Source organism: Polypterus senegalus, chromosome 10 (genome assembly GCF_016835505.1).
Source record: "Polypterus senegalus isolate Bchr_013 chromosome 10, ASM1683550v1, whole genome shotgun sequence".
Classification (NCBI taxonomy): domain Eukaryota; kingdom Metazoa; phylum Chordata; class Cladistia; order Polypteriformes; family Polypteridae; genus Polypterus; species Polypterus senegalus.
In genome coordinates, this window is record NC_053163.1 from 85649996 (window position 1) to 85674026 (window position 24031).

Sequence of the window (24031 nt, forward strand, 5' to 3'; positions counted from 1 at the left end):
TCTACTTTTCACATTCACACAATAAGAATGGGGGAGGGGTTATCCTACTTGGATGTCACCAAGTCTGCTGACTGCGGTCAATACAGCCACACTTCTGTACCACAGGCTGTGGTGAAAGTGTCTCCTGTGGTGAAACACTCTGTTTCTCAGCGGGATCCTCAGTAACACCTCCCTAGTCAACAGAAAAATAGATCTATGAGCTACAAACCCAAGACAGTCTGCTCAAGAAAAGGCACACAAAAATATGCTTCATTATAAGTATAAGCTGTTTATGAATGTTTTTTATTTTACTAATTAAGAAGAAATGGGCCTTTAAAGAGACAAAATTTAAAATATGGGTGTGACGTTAAGCCATGGCCTCACTGAAAGAAGCATACCATTATTTAATGGACCAAAGGTCTTTTTAATTTGCAAGTGAAATGGATCAAGTAAAATCAAGATGGAAAGCAACATATTCATAAGAAAAATTGACGTCATTTGTTAAGTTAGAGTGCTTTGTGGATTCAATTTGCAAGTTCTGCCATCGTTCCTGATCAAAGTTTCTTCTTATAGTCCAAAACCAAGATGTGTGCTTTATTAGAATCAATAAATTGTTTGACTATGACTGTAACCAAGAAGCTTCACTTCGGCATATCTTGTGAAGGAGAGGCAGCCCATCAAAGGAGTGTTACTGATTGGCATCATTATGGCAGGGGCAGGCTTCAGCAACTGTGAAATTCCACATTTAGTTTTGACTTATGATAGCTGGTCTTCATTCACTATTGGGTAATAATCTATTCTTCATACAGCACTTCTAACAACATTCATTTTGTCAAAGAAAAGAATACACAGTATCTACCTAAAGTGACATCATATTGCACCTCTGCCAAACAGCTGCACTTGTACTGTATATACCCCCTAAAGGCATACATGATACAGTGGGACAATCTATATATTTGGCAGCAGAGAAAACAAATTAAATAAATGCCCAATTGTCATTTCTAAACCTTCCTTTGTTCTTGTCAGGCCATTCATACTAGTATCAACTATCATCCCAAGGGGCATGGCTTTGTGGCACTTAGAGTGCATGTCTCTCACCTGGTTGTGTTTGTTTTCCATCCGACTCTGCTGCTCCTCATAGATTCCAACTTGGTCCTGCAATGCCAAGCACTCTGCTGTGAGAAAGTCAAGTTGCTGCAGGAAGAGAAAATAGCATTCAATCCACAAAAAGTAATTCATAAATCAATCATATGCTCCACAACATCAGGCTCCTCCAACCCTGGAAATGGATAAAGCTCTATAAAAGACCATTATTACTAAAGGTGCGCAAGTTATCCACTGATGAACCAAATATAATGTTCCAGTATTTGTAAGTTTGTTAATCAAACTGCCTGCTGTCTACTGATATAAAACATAACTCAACAGGAAAAGTGCAACTCTTTACAAGTTAATGTAAGTTATATATAAAGAATACCATATCCACTGGTAAAGATCATAATTAGACTAGAGCTCTTTAGGAAAATGCATTTTTGCATACAAGAATAATTAGCTCTAAGAGTAATCATACAACGCATACTCTGCTTTAACAAAAAATAAAAAAACCACATTAGTCAACTTTTACATACTCTCTGATAAACATGCCAGATATTGAACAGAAACTCAGCAGGAATAAATCAGCTAGACCTGCCATTGGTAATGATAGTGAGGTTAACTAACATGTTTTTCAACCCAACTCAAAACATAAGCTGGAAAGATACAACCATGTTTTATGAAATAAGAACAAATACAGTTTACCTTGACAATTCAGAGCAGAATGGCAAATTACTCTGAGGTAAATTAAGCCAAAGAGCTTCAGCAGCTAACTGAAAAAGAACCAGCATTACAGACATCAGAATCAGATGTACATCCTATTCTTTGAACTCCCAAGAATGTTCAGACACATGCACAACCAAAGCTCAATCCAGTGTTCTGGCAGCTCAAAAATATAACACTAACTTCCTAACTGTCCGACCAAAGCATGTGCGGATTTGTAGAATTTCTACTACCATACTGTCCCTCGATACAAGTACAACACAGAGTAACTCCAACTTCATCACTAAACTGTCTATGACACTAACGCTGCAGGCCTGCTCACCAACCAAAATGAGAAAGCTTTCACAGAACGAATTTGCCTTCTTACATAAGGGGGGCAGGGTGACAGTTTGACCCCTGATGCCAGGAAAACCAAGGAGTTGACAATACTGTAGATTTTAGGAACCAGGAGACAGACCATACATCTGTCTACACTGGAGGAGATGTTGTTGAGAAGGTTAACAGCTTTAAATTTCTTGGATTCATTATCACCCACAGGAGTGAAAAATCAAAAAAGAGATTTCCTTAATATCTTTTTGATTTCTCCTAGACAGCAATGAGATCAGAAAAAATAAAGGTAAAACCATTTCTTTAGTTACGCAGAATGAAAGGCAAAGTGAAAACTAAATAAGGTCTGTGGGTAACAAAATCTCCTGTGTCTAAAAGAGACAATAAGAGTCAAGGTGTGCTCCGTCTGCAATTCACATTCACTTTACCTAATTTAGCCTGCATTATGACAACTGTTGCTACTACTAGTCTGTGGGAGACATGAAACTAACAATTTTATTCAAATTACGGATATAGATTCAAAAAAAAAAAATTCTATAGTGCCCTAAGCCATTTTTTCTCATTTAATATTAGTGTATCATTGTATTTAATGGCTCACCTTTGGTGTTCTTGATAGGGTATTATTAATACCATACCACCAAGTTGTTCAGTAGTTAAATATAAATATTATAAACATGAAATTTCACAGAAGCAAAATATGTGGCAAGAGTCAAAAGTAAGAAGCTGCCTACAGTAGCATAATGGGTGGCTGGGTGATTTTATTTGCCTTTTCTTGATTACAGTATTTGATAGTAGAGCTGTTTGCTAGTCTGTACATACAGTAAAATATATCTTTGCAATAAAAAAAAACAAGATACATACAATTCATCAACCACCCCATATATTTCATACATTATGCATTCATTAAAATATACACAAAGATGGAAACATATAATTATATGCAGAGAAAGATTTACATATAAATGTATTTTCTTAAAGGTGAGAGAGACAACCTAAGAAATTTTAACTGCTTAATAATGATGACTTATAAATTATGTAAATCATGCATAATAATTAGTGCTCTCAAACAGACTGTTAATTACATGGCTTGATGGGATTAAAATTCAATTTTTTTAAACTGTAACCAAATTAATCTCATATTAAATGGGTGTTAAATAAAAAGACACTGCACTGCCTTTTAAAGGATACACAAAAAGTGCCACATACACTCTAATGAAATAAAAAATAAAACTGATGAAAAGCATAACAAGACCAATGCCAAATGCACATACCAGCAAACAATATGTGCCTACAGAATCTTTAATGCAAATGAAAGCACTGGGATATAATAAATTACATAAGCAGCTACCTTCTAGCAAGAATCTGAAAAGGTATAATTATGTTACCTTAAAGACAGAAGCCAGTTATTGGGAAATTAAACAAAAAAATGAACTCTGAAAAAATATTTGATCATACAGCCTGGAAACATATGCAACTAAAGAACTGAAAATTTAAAATGTAAAAATTAAAGCTACTACCTTTGTGCTTAAAGAAAGGGTGAATCTTTGAACACCTAAACAATACATTTCAGTCAGGCATATAAAAGTAAGACTGCAGATGTCTAAGTTTATGGATGGTAGGACTTAATTCTGTTTGGTACTGACTATTGTGTTACAGCAACGCAAGATGGAACTGTTTTGGGTGCAGCACCTCACACCTGTGTTAAGCTGACCAAACACAAACAAATATGGGCCAACGGCAAATCTCACATGGAACCTGAATGTTTGCGGAAAAGAGAGTACAGGAAAATAATATACTGTGAAATTATCATAGAGACAGAATTATAAAAAATTACACACACTATATGCATATATATACACATACACATACACAAACACACACCTATACACAGTACAGTATATGTTAAAAAATGAAAGCATCACTTTAATATAGTTGTGATTTATAGCCACACAGAATGAAATGCAAAGTAAAAATTATATTGGATCCATAGGTACAAAAACACACATTATGAGTTAAGATGTGCTTCGCCTAAAATTCATAATCACTTAGTTTCAATTGACCTACATTATTACAAATTATAACTGAATTTGAAATAAAAAGTAGCACTTACAATAACAAACTGCAACTGATCAAAAGAGGCAGTGTTTTGTTAAAAACAAGACAAATTATAAAAGATAAATTAAGTTTTTTTTTTTTTTTAAGGTAAAGCACAGTCCTAGGTTTAAACCATTCTAGTATCACAATTAACCTTGTGGACGTACTGTACCCACAACAGGCAGACTGCAAAATAAAACCAGGTTAGAATTAAAGCAAAACTGTGCATACGCCTGCATTGTTAATATAATATAATCAGCTCAGTACCATAACAGATTATGCCATTCCTAATAAATATTAACATTGCACCTTTTTTGACAGTAGGGTACTTCTTTACCTTCCTGATAGAAACTGTGACTGAACATGATCATTTTTTTTTTTACCATAAATTGAGTAAAATAAAGCTGGATATCTTTCTTTTTCAAGATGTTACCTGCCAGATTGTTTGTGCTTGGCCCTTGTTTCACCGTGGTTTCCAGTCAATATTTGAGCATTACACTCTGGCTCAGGTGAAGCTCAGTCATGGCTCATACATAACACTTTTACACCTTTTATCTTTGAATCAGAGAAAGCTTTGCCTCAAGGAAATGCATTATGTGGCAAGCAAAAAAGTAACAGATACACAAACAAATAACGATTGTGAGTACCATAGCAGATAGACAGACATCCCAAAGAGGACTGGAGGATGATTCTTTGCCCAGCTAGGATGCCAAAATAAAGAATGGATGGACAGGCTTTCCAGCCATGAGGGAACTGGAACCCTTACCCAGCTGAGATGCCAATATAATGGAAGGACTGGGCGAGAGAACAATGTTTGGATTCTTTACCCCCTGATACTCGAGATGGCTGCATCACCAGGTTTGGATTCCCACATGGGCACTCATAGAGCATCCTGGGACCTGTAGTCCCATGGGGGAGCAGTGTTGTGATCTGTGTGGGCCACCAGGGAAAACTGCCAGGATTAGTAATCCATACTTTCGGGGACTTAATTTGACCCAGAAGTACTTCCAGCAGGCTACACCCTAGGACCAGATGTGCTCCCAGCTCATAGATAAAAGAAGCCACACGACCTAATCAAAGTGGGTTCAAGTCGGGAGGCAGAGAACACTACTTGCTTGAAAGAGGAGGAGCTGGATGGAGGAGGAAAGCCTTTATTATTGTGGTGTGCTGTATATAGAGGATTCTAGAAGGGCCTGTAAAATCTTTTTATTTGTACCTGTTATTGTGTTAGTTGTATCCAGGGTTTGGGGTGCAGTGACACCCCCTGCCTTTCAATATATATATATATATATATGCAAACTATTTTAATTAAGACAGATGACATTCAAGGATGCAAGTCTTAAATTCTTAGATTTCTGAATCAGAATTCATCTGTTAAATCTGTTAAAAAAAATCAAAAAAGTAGAATGGACAGAGCCTTTCAAAAGGTTACAAATACTGAAATCATTGAAGTGGGCGCCCCATTTTGATATCAATGCTGAGGACCCCCGAAATGTGTGTTTTGATAAAATCGAAACCAATAATACTGTGCCAAATTGAGAAAATGCTCAACTGGGAGAAATCCACATTTCATTTGGTGGCAGTTTTTCTAGATAAATAAATTCACATTAAAACTTTGTTGGAGAATAACTAGCGCACATCTCCTGCTCACATTCAGCCAAGCACTATTCAATTGCTCTTTCAGGCAGAACATGCTCTGAGAAGAGTGTAACATGGGTAGTAAATAATAGCTCAGAACATGCAACAGATGTTCAATTAATGAGTAATCCAGAGGTTCAGGTGAACGAGGGCTGGTGCAAATGTCAAATAAACATTATCTGAAGTTGACAGATACAGTATATGTAATACAGCATTGCCCTGTTGAAAAATGGCACAAAGCAGTAGAAATAAAAGGCCATCCTGGGTAAAAGCAGTGGACTTTACATAAGTCATAAATGGAGCACTGTCTTGGCCCATGATCCACTGAGTTAAAATGAAGTGAGCCACTTCTGTAGATTGTAAAAAGACCTGATACAATTTTATGACAATGTATTTCTCATGGCACTGGTCCTTCCTTGATTTTGTTGTTCTAGCCTTCCAAGAGCTTTCCTGACATCTCTGCAAACCTTCCAGCAACCACTTTCCACTATCAGTATCCCACTGCCTTGTTTGAACAGCAAATGTAGGCTCAGATAGCAAGAAATAACCATCCAGTCTTCAGAAGACTTATGATTCCGTCCTGATCAGTCTAGATCAATTGTTTTCAAAACTGTCCAACATTTTGCCAAGATATTCATGATATACTATAATGGCAGTACAGGAATTCCAAACCCAGTGCAATTCAAGCATGGTTGGTTACAATTTTCTAATGGCATGCTCTGCCTTCTAGTTGCAACAACTGATAGGAAACCATTAGAATTTGAATACCTGGCTTTGCTGATCTTCCAAGACAGGAAACAAAGTAGGGATATGTTTGGATAATGAATAAAGCAATTAACTGGGTTCATTTTGTCGAAAGTCTAAATATAAATCCAACAACGGCAGCTCAAAGCATCTTTTGAAGTGCATGGATTCATGATTTTAGAGTTTAGCATCCACCACCACCATCTGAAAAGGGAAAATACTGTAACCAGATGCTCTTCTACCATTGCCACACAATTATGGATCCATTCTGAATGATGGCAGATTTACATTTGCACTTTGCCAGGCTTCTTTTTAAATCAAAAATGTCAATGGGAAATATCTCCTATACCAGTCTTTCATTTTAGCAGTTTGGTGGCTGTGCCTTAAACAACAACAATAGCAAATCAATTTTGAAAAAGTGCCTTAAACAACAACAGTGGCAAATCACTTCTGAAAAACTAATGGTAAACCTATGTTGTATACTGTTAAGTTACATATATACCAATACACATACTTAAAAAAGTGGGTTGACCAAAAAAGGCAGAAGCCCCTGATTAAAGGAAGGATCTAAAGTATACAATATACTTTAGATATGTCCACATAGGTTTGGTTGCTGATTTCCTGCACTGTAAATATCAAGAGTCAACATAAAAATGCCTCCTATAATTATGCAAAACAAAAGTAAAAGAAGGTATTCAGTGACTGTTAAAGAGGGTTGATTGCTGAAGCATTGAAAATAGAATACTTTCTGACACTTTCTGACTATTTTTTTCTGAAGCTTTACTGTCTCACTCAAGGTGTGGATGAAAGCTGAGCCTATATTCACAGTATGATGCAACATTTTTCAATGAATGATACAGTATTTATATTATGAACTTTACTTACCATGTACCAAAGATGAAGATAAACCAAAAATGAATTATAATTCTTTACATACATGTAGCCTTGCAAAATATTAAAATCCACTTTATAAAAAAAAAAATAAACTAATGGGTGAGAAAACAAGTTAGGCCACAGTGACACCTAGTGGGAGTAATTTGCAGTACAAATTCACAAGTGCCCATTAATAATTAACAGATGGATAGACCATCAATAAATACATTTTACCGGACCGATATTCACAATTAGTAAAGCAACCATTAGTAATCAAAAATTGTTTACGTTGCTGATGATAATTTAGGTAATGACAACACATTAGAAAGACAGTCAATTATTATATTTCTAATAACCTGAAAATAAACAAAAATGTTTCTTAATTTTAATTTCACCTGAGAGCTTTTTACAGCTTTTTTCTTAATAATTCTACCTCTTAACTGTACTGTTGCAACCTTTTGAGAACTTTGAAGTTTTCTTCTTTGTCCTAGCACTTATCTTGCACTTCCACAGGGTCTGATTTTCAACACAGCAGTTTCCATCTATTTTGATTGAGGACGTCTTTGGGGTGACATCCACTGACCCTCTGCCTTTTTACTAGCTATCATTTCTTTGAGAGAAAGGCCATTTTTGCCACCTTTTTGTCGTTGCTACGAACCACATGCCTTTACCATCACAGACAGGCATATTATTGATGATAGGCATCACTCCCATGATTTCTGCACATCACTGTATATGACTTGTTAGACCAAAAGACCTGCATAGCCTGTTCATCTCTATGGCTGGAGGACTCATTTGTACTTTTGTGGTTTCAAGCCAACATTTCATTTTTGCCTTCAAGTGTATCTTCATTTTTTTTTTTGTTCAAACTTAGAAGTATTCCTTTCAAACTCCCCCACTACACTGAATAAATGTAGTAGACTATTAAAATCTTTAAATCAATTTCTAAATAATTACTGTTACATTAATTCCTTTAAGATTTGGCAGTTAAAATGGCATTTAACCCATACAATTCATTGGAAATTTTACTTGCAGCTCGTTGCCTTTTCATTACTTGTCTTGTCAAAGTTCATTATTGCAAGTCAATTTATAACATTCTTTATGTTTTCATTATTTTGAGGTATGCACACTGAGAAAAGAACTATCCTTATCATGTCATTGATTACTCAGTCAGTAAGAAACTCCTATGTTAAGACAATGAAATTTAAAGCAGGTCAAAATGGCACTACTGGATCATGCACAAGTCAGACTGAGGAAGAACGCATCCGTATTTGGATCTGTCATGTCTGTCAAAGCTACTTTGTCATAAAATAATTAATCACAGGTTAACCAAGGCCACTGAGCCATGATGTTTGTCATCACATCTTGGCATCACAGATGACTTGTGCATTAATGGAATGGCACCACTCATGGTTAACAAGAGCAACTTTATTCTAGCTAGGTGTAACTTTTTGAGTGAGTGCATCCACACCACATGAAAACTGGATGTAATACCTTGCCGATCTGTTAATGGCTTCAAGCACAGCAGGTATGATGGAGCAAAACCTTACTGAGATACTGTATTTCTGACCTATCGGCCAGTTCTGTAAGAAATAAAAACAAGTAGCCAACATAAACTGACAAAAACACAAAAAGGGAACTAAAATACAGTCTTGTACATCATATTCATCAATTTTGTGGTGTAATAGGTTCATCACGTTAGCACACATTATAATAACAGCTCAGTGATATGTACAATTTTGTGTGAGAGTTGTCATTTAGCTGGTTTGGCTACATTTCCCTAATTGATCAAGGGTGAGGTCATTTCCCAGTTTCTACGAAATCTATAAATATGATTCAGAACTGCTGTAAATATAAGCACGTTCTCCCAACAAGTGTTACTTTATAAATCCCATCATTGGCATTGGAAGTTGCATATATGCAATTTGAGTTTCTTTTTCGGCGTACACAAGCTTTATAAATAAGGCCCCAGATCTCATACAAATCAAGTACTGTATCTGTTGAAGGAGATGGAACAGCTTATCTGGTTTGCAACAACTATGGGGCATACTGGAGTTGAGATTGTCATTATACCTGCATCATACTGTACATGTCAGAATGAATTCAAACTGTTTTGAAGGCAATGTTGGGTCAACTCATTATCAGAAAGGTGTACCTAAGAAATTTTGCACTTAACGTAGAACTGATTAAATCAATAAAAACCCTATTATCTATTGCTGTTGCACCTTGTTTTGTGTGCTTGTTTTTCGGAATTCCTGCTTTAGCCACAGTAGCTATAACATTGGGTTATAAAGCATGTTTAACAATTTATCAGTAAACCTGACCCTGAATTTGTGATCACAAACATTACATAGTTTTGTAATGCCAGTTAAATTATCACTAAATTATTTAATTGAGCATTCAGTAATGCTGTGATAAGGATTCAAAGTATGGCAGAAGTCATACCTGAGGTGTCTACGAACACAATATGACCGTTTGCGAGACATGAAAAACCTCCTGAATGGATTAAGACATCATGATCACATTTTTTTCCTCTTATTACAATCCTACAACTCTAGAGTTCCATTTATTTTGAACAGATCTGTTTCATAAGATACTCCATTTTCCTGAGTATATATCACTATCCGTAGCTTTAAAAAAGTTATCTTATGAAAGAAGTGCAGTAGATAATACACATGGATAATGAAAATGTTTATAGACTTTATTTGAAGCTTTTCAAAATTTTATAGTTTGTCATTATTTTATGTACAGTTACCATAGATAAAGGTTTTGCCATTGAGCAACATTTACCTTTCAGAAAAGAAAACAGAAATATTCACTGTAATTGGCTCTGAGGATAAGGATATGAAAGGTTGCTGGTTCAAATCCTGTTACTGCCAGAAGGGATCCTACTTAGCTGGGCCCTTGAGCAAGACCCTTAACCTGAAAATCATTCCAGGGATGCTGTACAATGGCTGACCCTGCACTCTGACCCGCAAATGTCAAATGAAAAGACAATTTTGAACAATAAGAAATTCAGCAAATCGCTATAGAGAAACCCTTACATATCTATATGGAAATATTCTATCCAACTCCACTCTCCAGTACTTAACAGTCATTTATACTATGTACTTTTCTGCCACATAAGTAGTGATGCTGATTTTGATTTTTATAAATTTAGATACATTTGCTGCCAGTGAAAAAATGAGAGTATAAAGAACATTGTACACTGCTAAAAATAAAGGTGACAAAGTGGTTCTTCAGAGCAATGCTATAGGGGAACCTTGTTTGGTTCCCAAAAGAACCATGTACATGAAGTTTCCATAAAAATCCATTTATTCAGATCCGTTACAGATTCCAAAAATAACAGATAAGAAATTTGTGAAATACCAATAGTTTCATGATTTTCAAAAGACTTTTGCTGCATACAATAACTCAGTCTAAATTCATGTTTTCTTGATATGTGGTATCCTTGTAGCCTACTAGGCTAATATTTGGAACCTTTTTAAAGCCCAAAGTACCAATTTCTTATACAAAGAATACTTCACAGAATGAAATGGCTCTTTGTCAAGCCAAGGAACCTCATAACCCTGTAACACGCCATTAAGAACTGTAAGAGCATTATGAAGATTAGATTAAAATCACCTGATTTGGGTTCGTTAACCCCTGATTTTTTTTGTAGAACAACTTGTTTTCCACCAACACAGTAATCCAACAAAAGAGATTCTTCTTATACTGTAACATAATGACTTATTTTGATAAACTGTAATCTGTGTAAAGTTATTGCTGTAAATTTTTATTTACATTTTAAGTGCATGACTAACCAAACATTTAGTGGTGGATGTCTAACAATTCATTCATTTTTAAACCTACTTAATCCAAATCAGGGTTGCAGGATGACCTGAGCCTGTCCCTGTAGCATTGTGTATACAGTGGTGTGAAAAACTATTTGCCCCTTTCCTGATTTCTTATTCTTTTGCATGTTTGTCACACAAAATGTTTCTGATCATCAAACACATTTAACCATTAGTCAAATATAACACAAGTAAACACAAAATGCAGTTTTTAAATGATGGTTTTATTATTTAGGGAGAAAAAAAAGCCAAACCTACATGGCCCTGTGTGAAAAAGTAATTGCCCCCTGAACCTAATAACTGGTTGGGCCACCCTTAGCAGCAATAACTGCAATCAAGCGTTTGCGATAACTTGCAATGAGTCTTTTACAGCGCTCTGGAGGAATTTTGGCCCACTCATCTTTGCAGAATTGTTATAATTCAGCTTTATTTGAGGGTTTTCTAGTATAAACCGCCTTTTTAAGGTCATGCCATAGCATCTCAATTGGATTCAGGTCAGGACTTTGACTAGGCCACTCCAAAGTCTTCATTTTGTTTTTCTTCAGCCATTCAGAGGTGGATTTGCTGGTGTGTTTTGGGTCATTGTCCTGTTGCAGCACCCAAGATCGCTTCAGCTTGAGTTGACGAACAGATGGCCGGACATTCTCCTTCAGAATTTTTTGGTAGACAGTAGAATTCATGGTTCCATCTATCACAGCAAGCCTTCCAGGTCCTGAAGCAGCAAAACAACCCCAGACCATCACACCACCACCACCATATTTTACTGTTGGTATGATGTTCTTTTTCTGAAATGCTGTGTTCCTTTTACGCCAGATGTAACGGGATATTTGCCTTCCAAAAAGTTCAACTTTTGTCTCATCAGTCCACAAGGTATTTTCCCAAAAGTCTTGGCAATCATTGAGATGTTTCTTAGCAAAATTGAGACGAGCCCTAATGTTCTTTTGCTTAACAGTGGTTTGTGTCTTGGAAATCTGCCATGCAGGCCGTTTTTGCCCAGTCTCTTTCTTATGGTGGAGTCGTGAACACTGACCTTAATTGAGGCAAGTGAGGCCTGCAGTTCTTTAGACGTTGTCCTGGGGTCTTCTGTGACCTCTCGGATGAGTCGTCTCTGCGCTCTTGGGGTAATTTTGGTCGGCCGGCCACTCCTGGGAAGGTTCACCACTGTTCCATGTTTTTGCCATTTGTGGATAATGGCTCTCACTGTGGTTCTCTGGAGTCCCAAAGCTTTAGAAATGGCTTTATAACCTTTACCAGACTGATAGATCTCAATTACTTCTGTTCTCATTTGTTCCTGAATTTCTTTGGATCTTGGCATGATGTCTAGCTTTTGAGGTGCTTTTGGTCTACTTCTCTGTGTCAGGCAGCTCCTATTTAAGTGATTTCTTGTTTGAAACAGGTGTGGCAGTAATCAGGAAATTGAACTCAGGTGTGATACACCACAGTTAGGTTATTTTTTAACAAGGGGGCAATTACTTTTTCACACAGGGCCATGTAGGTTTGGATTTTTTTTCTCCCTAAATAATAAAAACCATCATTTAAAAACTGCATTTTGTGTTTACTTGTGTTATATTTGACTAATGGTTAAATGTGTTTGATGATCAGAAACACTTTGTGTGACAAACATGCAAAAGAATAAGAAATCAGGAAGGGGGCAAATAGTTTTTCACACCACTGTAAATGAAACTTGACTAACACAGAATAATCACACAGACACCAGTGATGTCCACAACAGCTAGCTGCCGGCTTTATTCTGGACTAATGCACTCTTAACTGTCTGGCTATTTTTGAGGCGGAAAGCATATAGCAAATAGCAGCTCACTGTAAAGCAGTGTTGATTGATTTAATCCACTTGGCCAGCTATTTTTCATCCAGTCCTCTTGGCCAGTAAAGATGTGCACAACCTGCACTATGCTCAAGGATGCGGTTGTTATGAAATGAGACACACTTGCTAGGATTGTCTTTTGAATGATCTCACTTTGCCTTCTGGATTCCACTAAAAGCAGAACTTTGAAGTGCTGATTAACATTGCAAATAAAATCCGTTTCTGGCCAATAATAATTTCTGCCAATTGATGTTGTCATGTTGCCTACAATGACAAATCAGCATGGAGTGGCAAAAGCCCACAGCGTTTTACAGAGAAGTCTGCAAGAAATGTCTTGGAAAGTAGATTGTGCAGCTTGGGAAATAAAGCTCAGATATAGTATCTGGTGTACGGAGTACAGTAAAATTCTTACTTGCATGTCTGACCAACTTGCATTATGTCACCACTCTCTGGTGCTGTGATAACAAAGCTTTACTAGTCAAAAATGGAACTTACCATTAAACTTAAAGATTCTAAGTTAGTAGGCTGAGTATAAAGAAAACCAGTAAAACTTACACAAGCTTGAAATTGGTTGGACATCAGCACAGCATGCAAAAACAGCACTTTGAATAAGTCCTGAGTCAGACGTCTACAATACTACTATGAAAGAAGTGTGAATTTTAGTTTAAAAAGATTGAATATTAGGCAAATGTAAATAATATAAGTATTACATATGACTGCAGATATGTGCCATAATAAATACTGCAAAAATATATCAAAGACTGGGCACACATTAAAGACTTTTGAACATGTAGTATAATTGGGTGTAGCTTTGTCCTTCCCCTTTGGTGACTGTCTTGAACTCACCAAAACTTAAGATTTTCTTAAGAGGGGAAAGAAAATAACTGCATTTGATGTCAGAAGTGATGATTAAAGCTGTAAAAAAAAAAAAACTTTAAAACAAGGGTCATGAAGTCACCAAGAACATAACACCCCTCACCCTAACACCCATGTGCAGAGTGATGGTAAAGAAATGTACTGATCCGAAAAACATCTGACAGCAGAAATACACAAGGCATAATGAAAGATGAAAACATTTTATCAGCATGAAAATTCAAAGTATAAAGTGGCTTTTGTTAAAAAGCATAGTGATGAGCCAGCAAAGGTTTGGGACACAGCTTTGAGGTCTGATAAGACAATCTTCTTCTACACTGATGACAAGGAGGGAGAACAGAATGAAAAAAATCATCTGCAGAGAATCCAAGGCACATGCCACTTCATCAAGGAAACATGGGAAATGCTCCTGACTGACAAATCTTTAACAACAGTATACCTAATAACTGTAGCAGAAAAATTGCCTTGAGAAGTGTAGAAAAACATCTTCATTGATATCAAGAAACTGTCCATTGACTGACTCATTGCCTGACTACATATCTTAATTAACTGCCTACAAAACCAAGAAATTTAGTAGGGAGAAATAATTGAAACAGACTGGCCAAGCTGATAACACTGCAAATCCAATTGGGCAAGAGTTAGAAATGAGAAACAAACAGAAACTGAAAATGTCCCCAACAAAAGCTTTACAAAGTATCCCAAAATTGCAAACCAAGATCTTGGTGATATCGGATGTATTCAAGTTGGTAAGAAATTGGACTTTAAACTACAAGGTTGCTGGTTGCATGATACTCAACTTTTCCAAAAATCTTTAGTGATACCCTTCATTTACAGACAACACAGTAGTGCAGTTGCTACCTCATGGTAAAGAGGTCAGGGTTTGTATCCTAGGTTCTTACTGTGTGGAATATGCATGTGTCTCCCCATTTTCCTCCCACTGTCCCAAGACAAGTAAGGTAAGGTGAAGTGACAATAATAAATTGGCCAATTGGACTTTGTGTGTGTGTGTGTTTGCCCTGTAATGGACTGGTGCCCTGTATAGGGCTTGTTCCTTCCTTGTGCCTTATGCTAGCTGGGATAGGCTGTAGTATCCCCGACCCCCCTGGTCTGGATTAAGTGGGCTGGAAAAATCACATGACCCTTAATTAAAATCATTTTAGCATGTCAGTGGCACAATCCCACAAAGGCAGACATGTACAGTATTGTGACATACACAGCGACTCACTTCAACTAGTCCGCGACTCTCACTGACAACAATCCTTGACTTTGTCTTTAGACATAGTGGTAGGCTAAGGATGTATGACAGCAGACAACCAATGAATGCTCATTTGTAGTACAATGAATTCAATGTAGTAACTAGGAATGAGGAGTGAAGGGGATATGAAAACCCACAAACAGAACTGAAGCTCGTCTGTCAGATGTCTCAATGTTTTACATGCCACGACAAAATGGAAAAAAGAAAGAAACAAAATAGCAGAGACTGCAGAAGTTAACTGTTTGTACAACACAAACTCTTTCTGGCAGTATATAATTGGCTTTCATGAAAAGAGATGAGCATGACTGTGCTGGAAGACTGACATGCATTTGCCAAATAGTGTAAATAGACGTGATGCGGCAAAGAGATCGGCAACTGAAGTCAGCAAGAATGACATACCCAATGACTAGAAGTCACATAATATGACATCTTCCTGATTTGTAAGTGCCAGAAATGTGAACAGAACAGTTGGGAAACTGTATTGTAATTCTGTACCATTAAAGCACTAGTGTTCTCTAATGAAAAGTGCTATATAGAATGTTGTGTGGTGGGTCTCTTTACATACTTTACATCTCTTTAAAGCCACTTTAGGCTTTTTTCATGTCCACTCTGGATATCTAAAAGATTTTTCTGTATTTATTTGTCATTGACTACTCTGCTATGTTATCGACTACAGTCCTTGACTAACACTTGACTATGACTGTGCTCCTCTATAATCTGTTAACTTTGCCCTTTCTTGCCATGACCCCAGAAAAGGAGGAGGTAAATGTAAATCACAAAAAGTTTTTTTTTTATTCTGTAATTGTAGTAGTAGGGTGTTGTATCATGTTAACCATTATGGATACAATGACAAGTCAATCTGTCTAACTGAACAGATTTCGAGGCAACTCAGGCCCCTTCTTCTTCTGTAATCAATCAACAAACTGCCTGAAGAGGATGTCCGAGTTGCCTCAAAAGCTTACATATTGTAATTTGTTCAGTTAGAGTTGTCATTTTGCTTGACTTCTCATTCTCCGTAATTCTAAAGCATACAGTATATACCTTAAAATACCCTGGAGATGCTGTATACAGGATTCAGATTTTTTTATATTTTATTTTTTTTTACTCAGAAACTACTTTTGATGAAGAAAAGCAATGAAGATGACATCAAAACAACAAAGATACAATTTACTACAAACAATACTATTGTAATTATATATATATATGTATATATACAGTGCATCCGGAAAGTATTCACAGTGCATCACTTTTTCCACATTTTGTTATGTTACAGCCTTATTCCAAAATAGATTAAATTCATTTTTTTCCTCAGAATTCTACGCACAACACCCCATAATGATAATGTGAAAAAAGTTTACTTGAGGTTTTTGCAAATTTATTAAAAATAAAAAAACTGAGAAATCACATGTACATAAGTATTCACTGCCTTTGCTCAATACTTTGTTGATCCACCTTTGGCAGCAATTACAGCCTCAAGTCTTTTTAAATATGATGCCACAAGCTTGGCACACCTATCCTTGGCCTGTTTCACCCATTCCTCTTTGCAGAACCTCTCAAGCTCCATCAGGTTGAATGTGAAGTGTCGGTGCACAGCCATTTTAAGATCTCTCCAGAGATGTTCAATCAGATTCAAGTCTGTGCTCTGGCTGGGCCACTTTCCTGCTGAAAGATGAATCGTCACCCCAGTCTGAGCTCAAAAGCGCTCTGGAGCAGGTTTTCATCCAGGATGTCTCTGTACATTGCTGCAGTCATCTTTCCTTTTATCCTGACTAGTTTCCCAGTTCCTGCCACTGAAAAACATCCCCACAGCATGATGCTGCCACCACCATGCCTCACTGTAGGGATGGTATTGTCTGGTGATGAGCGGTGCCTGGTTTCCTCCAAATGTGATGCCTGGCATTCACACCAAAGAGTTCAATCTTTGTCTCATCAGACCAGATAATTTTGTTTCTCATGGTCTGAGAGTCTTTCAGATGCATTTTGGCAAACTCCAGGCGGGCTGCCATGTGTCTTTTACTAAGGAATGGCTTCCGTCTGGCCACTCTACCATACAGGCCTGATTGGTGAATTGCTGCAGAGATGGTTGTCCTTCTGGAAGGTTCTCCTTTCTCCACAGAGGACCTCTGGAGCGCTGACAGAGTGACCATTGGGTTCTTGGTCACCTCCCTGACTAAGGTCCTTCTCCACTGATCGCTTTAGTTTAGATGGCCGGCCAGCTCTAGGAAGAGTCCTGGTGGTTTTGAACTTCTTCCACTTACGGATGATGATGGCCACTGTGCTCATTGGGACCTTCAAAGCAGCAGAAATTTTTCTGTAACCTTCCCCAGATTTGTGCCTCGAGACAATCCTGTCTCAGAGGTCTACAGACAATTCCTTTGACTTCATGCTTGTTTTGTGCTCTGACATGAACTGTCAACTGTGGGACCTTCTATAGACAGGTGTGTGCCTTTCCAAATCATGTCCAATGAACTGAATTTACCACAGGTGGACTTCAATTAAGCTGCAGAAACATCACAAGGATGATCAGGGGAAACAGGATGCACCTGAGCTCAATTTTGAGCTTCATGGCAAAGGCTGTGAATACTTATGATCATGTGTTTTCTCAATTTTTTTATTTTTAATAAATTTGCAAAAATCTCAAGTAAACTTTTTCATGTTGTCATTATGGGGTGTTGTGTGTAGAATTCTGAGGAAAAAAATGAATTTAATCCATTTTGGAATAAGGCTGTAACATAACAAAATGTGGAAAAAGTGATGCGCTGTGAATACTTTCCGGATGCACTGTATATATGTGTGTGTATATATATATATATATATATATATATATATATATATATATATATATATATATATATATATATATATATAAAATACACATTATAAACAAAACTAAAAACACAAAAATTACAATCAGACAGAGCAATTACAGTATAATCAAAGAGAAAAAGCAGTCTCAAAGAGATGAGTTTTAAGTTTAGATTTGAAAAGTGAGAATGAATCAATATTTTTAATTTCGGATGGTAATGAGTTCCAAAGCTAGACAGCAGAGCAACTGAATGCTCTGCTCACCATGGTGTTAAGACGGATAAAGTGAACAGTCAAGTGGATGGAAGAAGAGGAATGTAATGTTGCGGGAGGGAAAGGCAACATGGAGGAGGTGAGACGGATATGGAGGGACAAAGTTGTAGATAGCCTTAAATGTTAATAGGAGAATTTTGACATCAATACGGAACTTAACTGGAAGCCAGTGAAGCTGCTGCAAGACAGGAGTGATATGGTGAATGGAGGGGGTTCTAGTAATGATGCGGGCAGCTGAATTCTGGACCAGTTGAAGCTTATAAAGAGATTTGCGAGAAAGTCCAATAATTCAAATGAGAGGTGACAAGGCTATGAACAAGGATAGCAGTTGTGTGGAGAGGGAGGGGCGGATACGATTAATGTTACGCAGGTGAAAATATGTAGACCGGGAAATGTCATTGATGTGGTACTGAAAAGATAAAGTACTATTACGGATGACACACAGACTTTTAACCTGTGGGAAGGAAAAACAGAGGAATTATCAATAACAAATGAAAAATCAGTTTTGAATAATGTTGATTTTGTACCAATGAGGAGAACCTCAGTTTTGTCACTATTTAATTTAAGAAAATTTGAAGAAAACAAGCATTTAATTTATGCTATGCCGTCAATAAGCGAAGAGGGTGCAAAGGAAAATGAACATTTGCTAGTCAGGTAAAGCTGGGTGTCATCAGCACAACAGTGGAAGTTAATGTTACATTTACGAAAGAAGAGGAGGACAGAGGACAGAGCCCTGGGGCACACCTGAAGTGGTGGGTTGGGATGTGAAAGTTTTAAGATGAACTTAGTGTGGCCTAAAAGATAGGATCTCAACCAATCTAGTGGAGTGTGGGTAATGCTAATCGAAGATAATCTATTGAGAAGAGTAGTGACACAGATAGTGTCAAAGGCCGCACTCAGATCAAAGAAGATGAGAATAGTGATTAAACCAGAATCAGCTGCCATAAGGAGGTTGTTAGTAATTTTGATAAGTGCTATTTCTGTACTATGGTGGGGCGAAAATCAGACTGGAACTGTTCATACAGATTACTTTGAGATAAATGAGAATGGGCAATATTTTTTCAAGAATTTTGGAAATAAAGGGTAGATTAGAAATAGGTTATTGCAGCAGTTTTAAAAGATGAAGGAACAGTTCCAGTCGTGAGAGAGGAGCGAATTATAGCAGAAACAAGAGGAACCAAAGAAGGGAAGCAGGCTTTAACCAGAACTGTGAGGACAAAAAGAACATAAAGGAATTGCAAAAATCAGTTGAATAAATGGTGAGAAGGTAGAGAATCCGGGGGTTGTGTAATATAATTAAGCAGTGAAAACAATGACTTGGTGTTACATTTATTAGAAAAAATTATGCGAGCATAATAGTTAGATTTGGTTTTAGCAATACAGTCCTTGTAAAATAATATATGGTTTTTACACATCTCTTTGTGAACAAAGAGTCCAGTTTTTTTTATACAACCATTCAACTTGCCGACCTTTGGCTTTCAAAAGCCAAAGTTCAGGCGTGAACCAGGGAGCAGAAAAAGAGAAAGAAACAGATCTAGTTTTTAACGGAGCAAGAGAGTTAAGAATACCATAGAGTCCAGTGTTATAGTGTGAGACCAGTTCTTCAGAAGTAGATAAATTATGACTGTCCATAAGGGAATCAATACTAGAGGAGAGAAAATCCAAGCTAATATTCTTAAGATTACAGAAAGACATAAGAGGGGAAGCTTAGTCATGGAAAAAGCAAGTTTAACATTGAATGAAACAAGAAAATGATCAGTTATCAATCAAAAGTACAATCAAGGGGGGTAACACCAGAGCAGCAGATCGAATCCAAGATATGTCCTTTAGAATGAGAATCCAGGATGTAAATTATCTAGTAAGAGGGACATTGGTATTATCAATACATATATTAAAATCCCCCAGAAGTATTATGTTTGATGAAACAGTAGGTGTGTAAGAAAAACAGCAAAGTCATTCGAAAAGTCATTATTTGATTTGGGGGCCAGTAAACAGTTGCAATAATAGTAGGGATAGGTCCCGTTAATTGACACACGATAGATTCAAAAGAGCTGAAGGTAGGAAAAAACCCCAGGGGTGTGGATTCGTTAAGTTGGGTAAAGTCATGAGGTTGTTGCCATGTCTTGGTTAGACAGAAAAAGTCAAACTTAAGATCAGTGAGAAGATCCTGGATGAGATGCCCCTTGTTCACAAGTGAGCGGATGTTAAACAAACTTAAGTTGACAATGGCGTTATCACATTTGGCAACGGTGTTAGCTGACGGAGCTAGGCTGGCTAACACACTGTGGTCGGCAACACTGCCTATGTTACATGAAGGACGTCGAGAGTTGGATCAGAAGGAGTTTATTATTTTCAAGGTGTCAGCAGGAGGGTGCTGTTGGGTGAGGACTGCCCTAGTGCTCAGACAACCCAGAAGTGCTCCCCACAAGTCATGCTAAGTCACTGGAAGCTATTCCAGATCCAGTATAAAAGCAAACACACTACACAACTGGAGGTGGAAGGAGGGGAAAGAGACATTGTTTTGCATGATTATTGGAGGTATTTTATGGTATTCAGTTCTTGGTCGATTGAAAATCCATTATTTTAACCCATGACTGCGTTGGGCATAATTGGGTCTAAAGTTTGGGGCTCAGTAACCCTTCTGGTTACAACTGGTAAAACATAAAATACACTGGCAAGAGAGTAACATACTAATTAAAATAGGAAAACAAAAAAGGCTCATTGTGTTATCTAAAATACAAAGTACTGTAACTAAACCTGATGTTCAGAATCTGAACTTATTCATGAACATTATTGTTGATTAAGCTGTATGCCATCAGTTTCTTAGCAGTATGAGATACCACAATTGTTTCATTTATAAACATCTGTGTAAATAAAAACAAAAATGAAAGACCTCATTCTCATTGCCCTAGTAAGTCATGCTGGTGACAAGCTGAACATACATGCCTGAAATTATATATTCCCAGCAACAGCAACAAGCTCTTCCTGAGAAATCTCCAACAGGCCGGTGAAGAACCATAACACCTCAATTTGTCTCAGATATGTGCAAGAGTCTGATCCTTTTGGGATGAATATAATTTAGCTCCTATTACAGACACATGGAAAAGTGTTCTAACTAAATGCCCAAATCAGCTAAATTGGCATCCAGTACTGCAGTGGCTCTGTTGATAGGTCCTTATAGACTATTGCACTTCTTACCCTGTTATAGACAGTGAGCGCAACAACCATGCAAAGGAACCTTATTTTCCTTGCATGTACAACTTTATTTTTATCTGGTAGTACCATACAATGTGACAATGTGGAAGTAGATTGGGTTACTCATCCAAGTAAGGCCTACTTCTCATCTCAGTTTTACTTGCACCCCTAGAAACTGCTGTAGCCACTGAGTGTCTTTAACAGCCACCGGGATGGATAGATAGATAGATAGATAGATAGATAGATAGATAGATAGATAGATAGATAGACGGACAGACAGACAGACAGACAGACAGACAATTTTGTAGTTTACATAAGAAAAATAAGCACTGAATTACCACAGCAATATCCTCACGCTCTTCCTCCAGTAAATGTCTCTGATGCAGCATCTGCTCATATTTGTCATGCCATGCCTGAAGTGGTTTCTGCTGAGCACTAATATTGCAAAGGATCTCCTCCTGGCAGAAAAATACATTTTCTTAAGTAGACTGAACATGTAAAAGGAAAGATGGGTATATAAACTATAAATTCATTTACAGATAGTTCAGAATAACAAAATCTTATTACTTTAAGATTTCTTAGAAGACTTGCATAACAGAGGTCTGCAAAGGAGGACTCCAAGTATAAATGTGAAGTTGCTAATGTAACATTTTCTATTGAAATCACATTATGAATTTTCCATAAAGGTTATCATCATGATAAGCTGATAAGCATGATTAACTGCAAATTATTATATAGTTGGAAAGCATTTGTTTCTGTGACTGTCAAATCATAAATATTCATTTAATAGGCACTGACTTATTAAGATGTGTTGTATTCTGCTGGGCTCACTATAGTGATTTTTTATGAATAGCTGAAAAGTTCTATGTGGTGGGCTGGCACCCTGCCCGGGTTTTGTTTGTGCCCTATGTTGGCTGGGATTGGCTCCAGCAGACCCCCGTGACCCTGTAGTTAGGATTTAGCGGGTTGGATAATGGATGGATGGATGAAAAGTTCAAAACTTAAAGGAAAGTACACCTTTTACATGGTTATTTCTGCAAAACTCTCTCCTGTTGTTCATTTTGATAGTGATCTCTACACATCTACTGACTGAACTTGGGTTTGCTTAACATTGTTTTACTTTTTGACTTTTTGTTAAAAAGGTGGCATAGTAGGTACAACCACTACCACACTTTTTTGGAGATCAAGAATAATTTCTCAGGTTGGTCACTGAGTTAGTGGCAGATCTCAGCACAGATTTATTCCAGGCTCTCAGGTTTCTCTCCAAATTCCACAGATGTTAAAGTTGAAGTTGCAAGTTAAAACTGAAGCAGCATGAGTGAGTCTTAGGTATATGAAAGAGAGTGTGTACTACAGTTTGCTGCCACTACTAACAAAATTTGCTCCAGCCTTGCACTCAAAGTTCCAAACTCTGCAAAATGTAAACTTATAAAATGGAAGGAAGGATAGTTGTCAAGTATTGCTAAAGTGTCTTTATACAACACCAATAAAAAGGATCCGCAATGGACATTTTCATGTTTTATTGTTTTATAACATTGAATCACAGTTGTTTTAATTATGCTTTTTTATCCATCAAAAAAGACCCATAAATGTCAAAATGAAAGCAAATCCCTACAGATTTATCTAAATGTATTAAAATCAAATGCTAAATAATCAATCACATAAGTATTAATGACTTTCAGGTCAGCATTTAGTAGCTGCACCTTTGGCTGCCATTCTGGCCACTGCATATTCTTCTTTACAAAACTGCTCAAGCTTTGACAGAGTCCATGGGGATTGTGAGTGAACAGCCTTTATCAAGTCCATCCACAAACCCTCAATCAGACTGAGGTTTGGACTCTGAATTGGCCACACCATGATAGTAATATTGTTAATTTGAAGCTATTCTTAACTAGCTTTGGCTTTATATCTGGTGTCATTGTCTTACCCTAAAGTAGTCCCTGAATGATTCTGGAATATTCCTTTGTATTCCTGCTCTTGATGGTTGTGTGAAATTGACTTACCAGTGGTTGGACCCTCCAGATACAGGTGTATCAATACTACAATAGCAGTGAAAACCTTGACTGCCCACAGATGATCGCCAATGAACTAATTCTGCGAATTTTTAAGACAATTGGTTCCACCACTGATAATTCAGGGGTGAATACATACACGATCAATTCTTTTGTGTATTGTATTTGCAATAAATTACATTAATTTGTACATATTTTCTTGTAGATATTGACATTAAAGAGAATTTTTCTGTTGCTCAGTATCAAAAAAGTCAAATTAAATCCACTTTGATTAAAAGTTGTAAAATAATAAAACACTGAAAAAAACTCCAAGGACTTGAATATTTTTTCTAGGCAGTGTCAATTTATTTTGTAATGCAACTATATGCATCTTTAAATTTATTCTGTACTGCAAATAAAGATCGATTGGTTGATCTATCTATCGTACCTTTTGTCCTGTTACCACATTTCTTTCTAAATGTTATTTTCATCATTATCATTATACTTGTTTTGTTAA

At 37.0% G+C, this 24031-nt stretch overlaps 1 protein-coding gene across 1 annotated transcript in view; it reads right to left on the reverse strand.

Moving 5' to 3' along the window:
* The window catches only part of vimr2 (vimentin-related 2), a 90019-nt gene that overhangs the window by 59527 nt on the left and 6461 nt on the right, over positions 1-24031 (reverse strand). The window contains exons 4-5 of the mRNA XM_039766061.1: positions 21862-21981; positions 1078-1173 (exon numbers count right to left, since the gene is read on the reverse strand). Coding sequence (XP_039621995.1) covers positions 1078-1173; positions 21862-21981 — 216 coding nt within the window. The remainder of the gene's footprint in view (positions 1-1077; positions 1174-21861; positions 21982-24031) is intronic.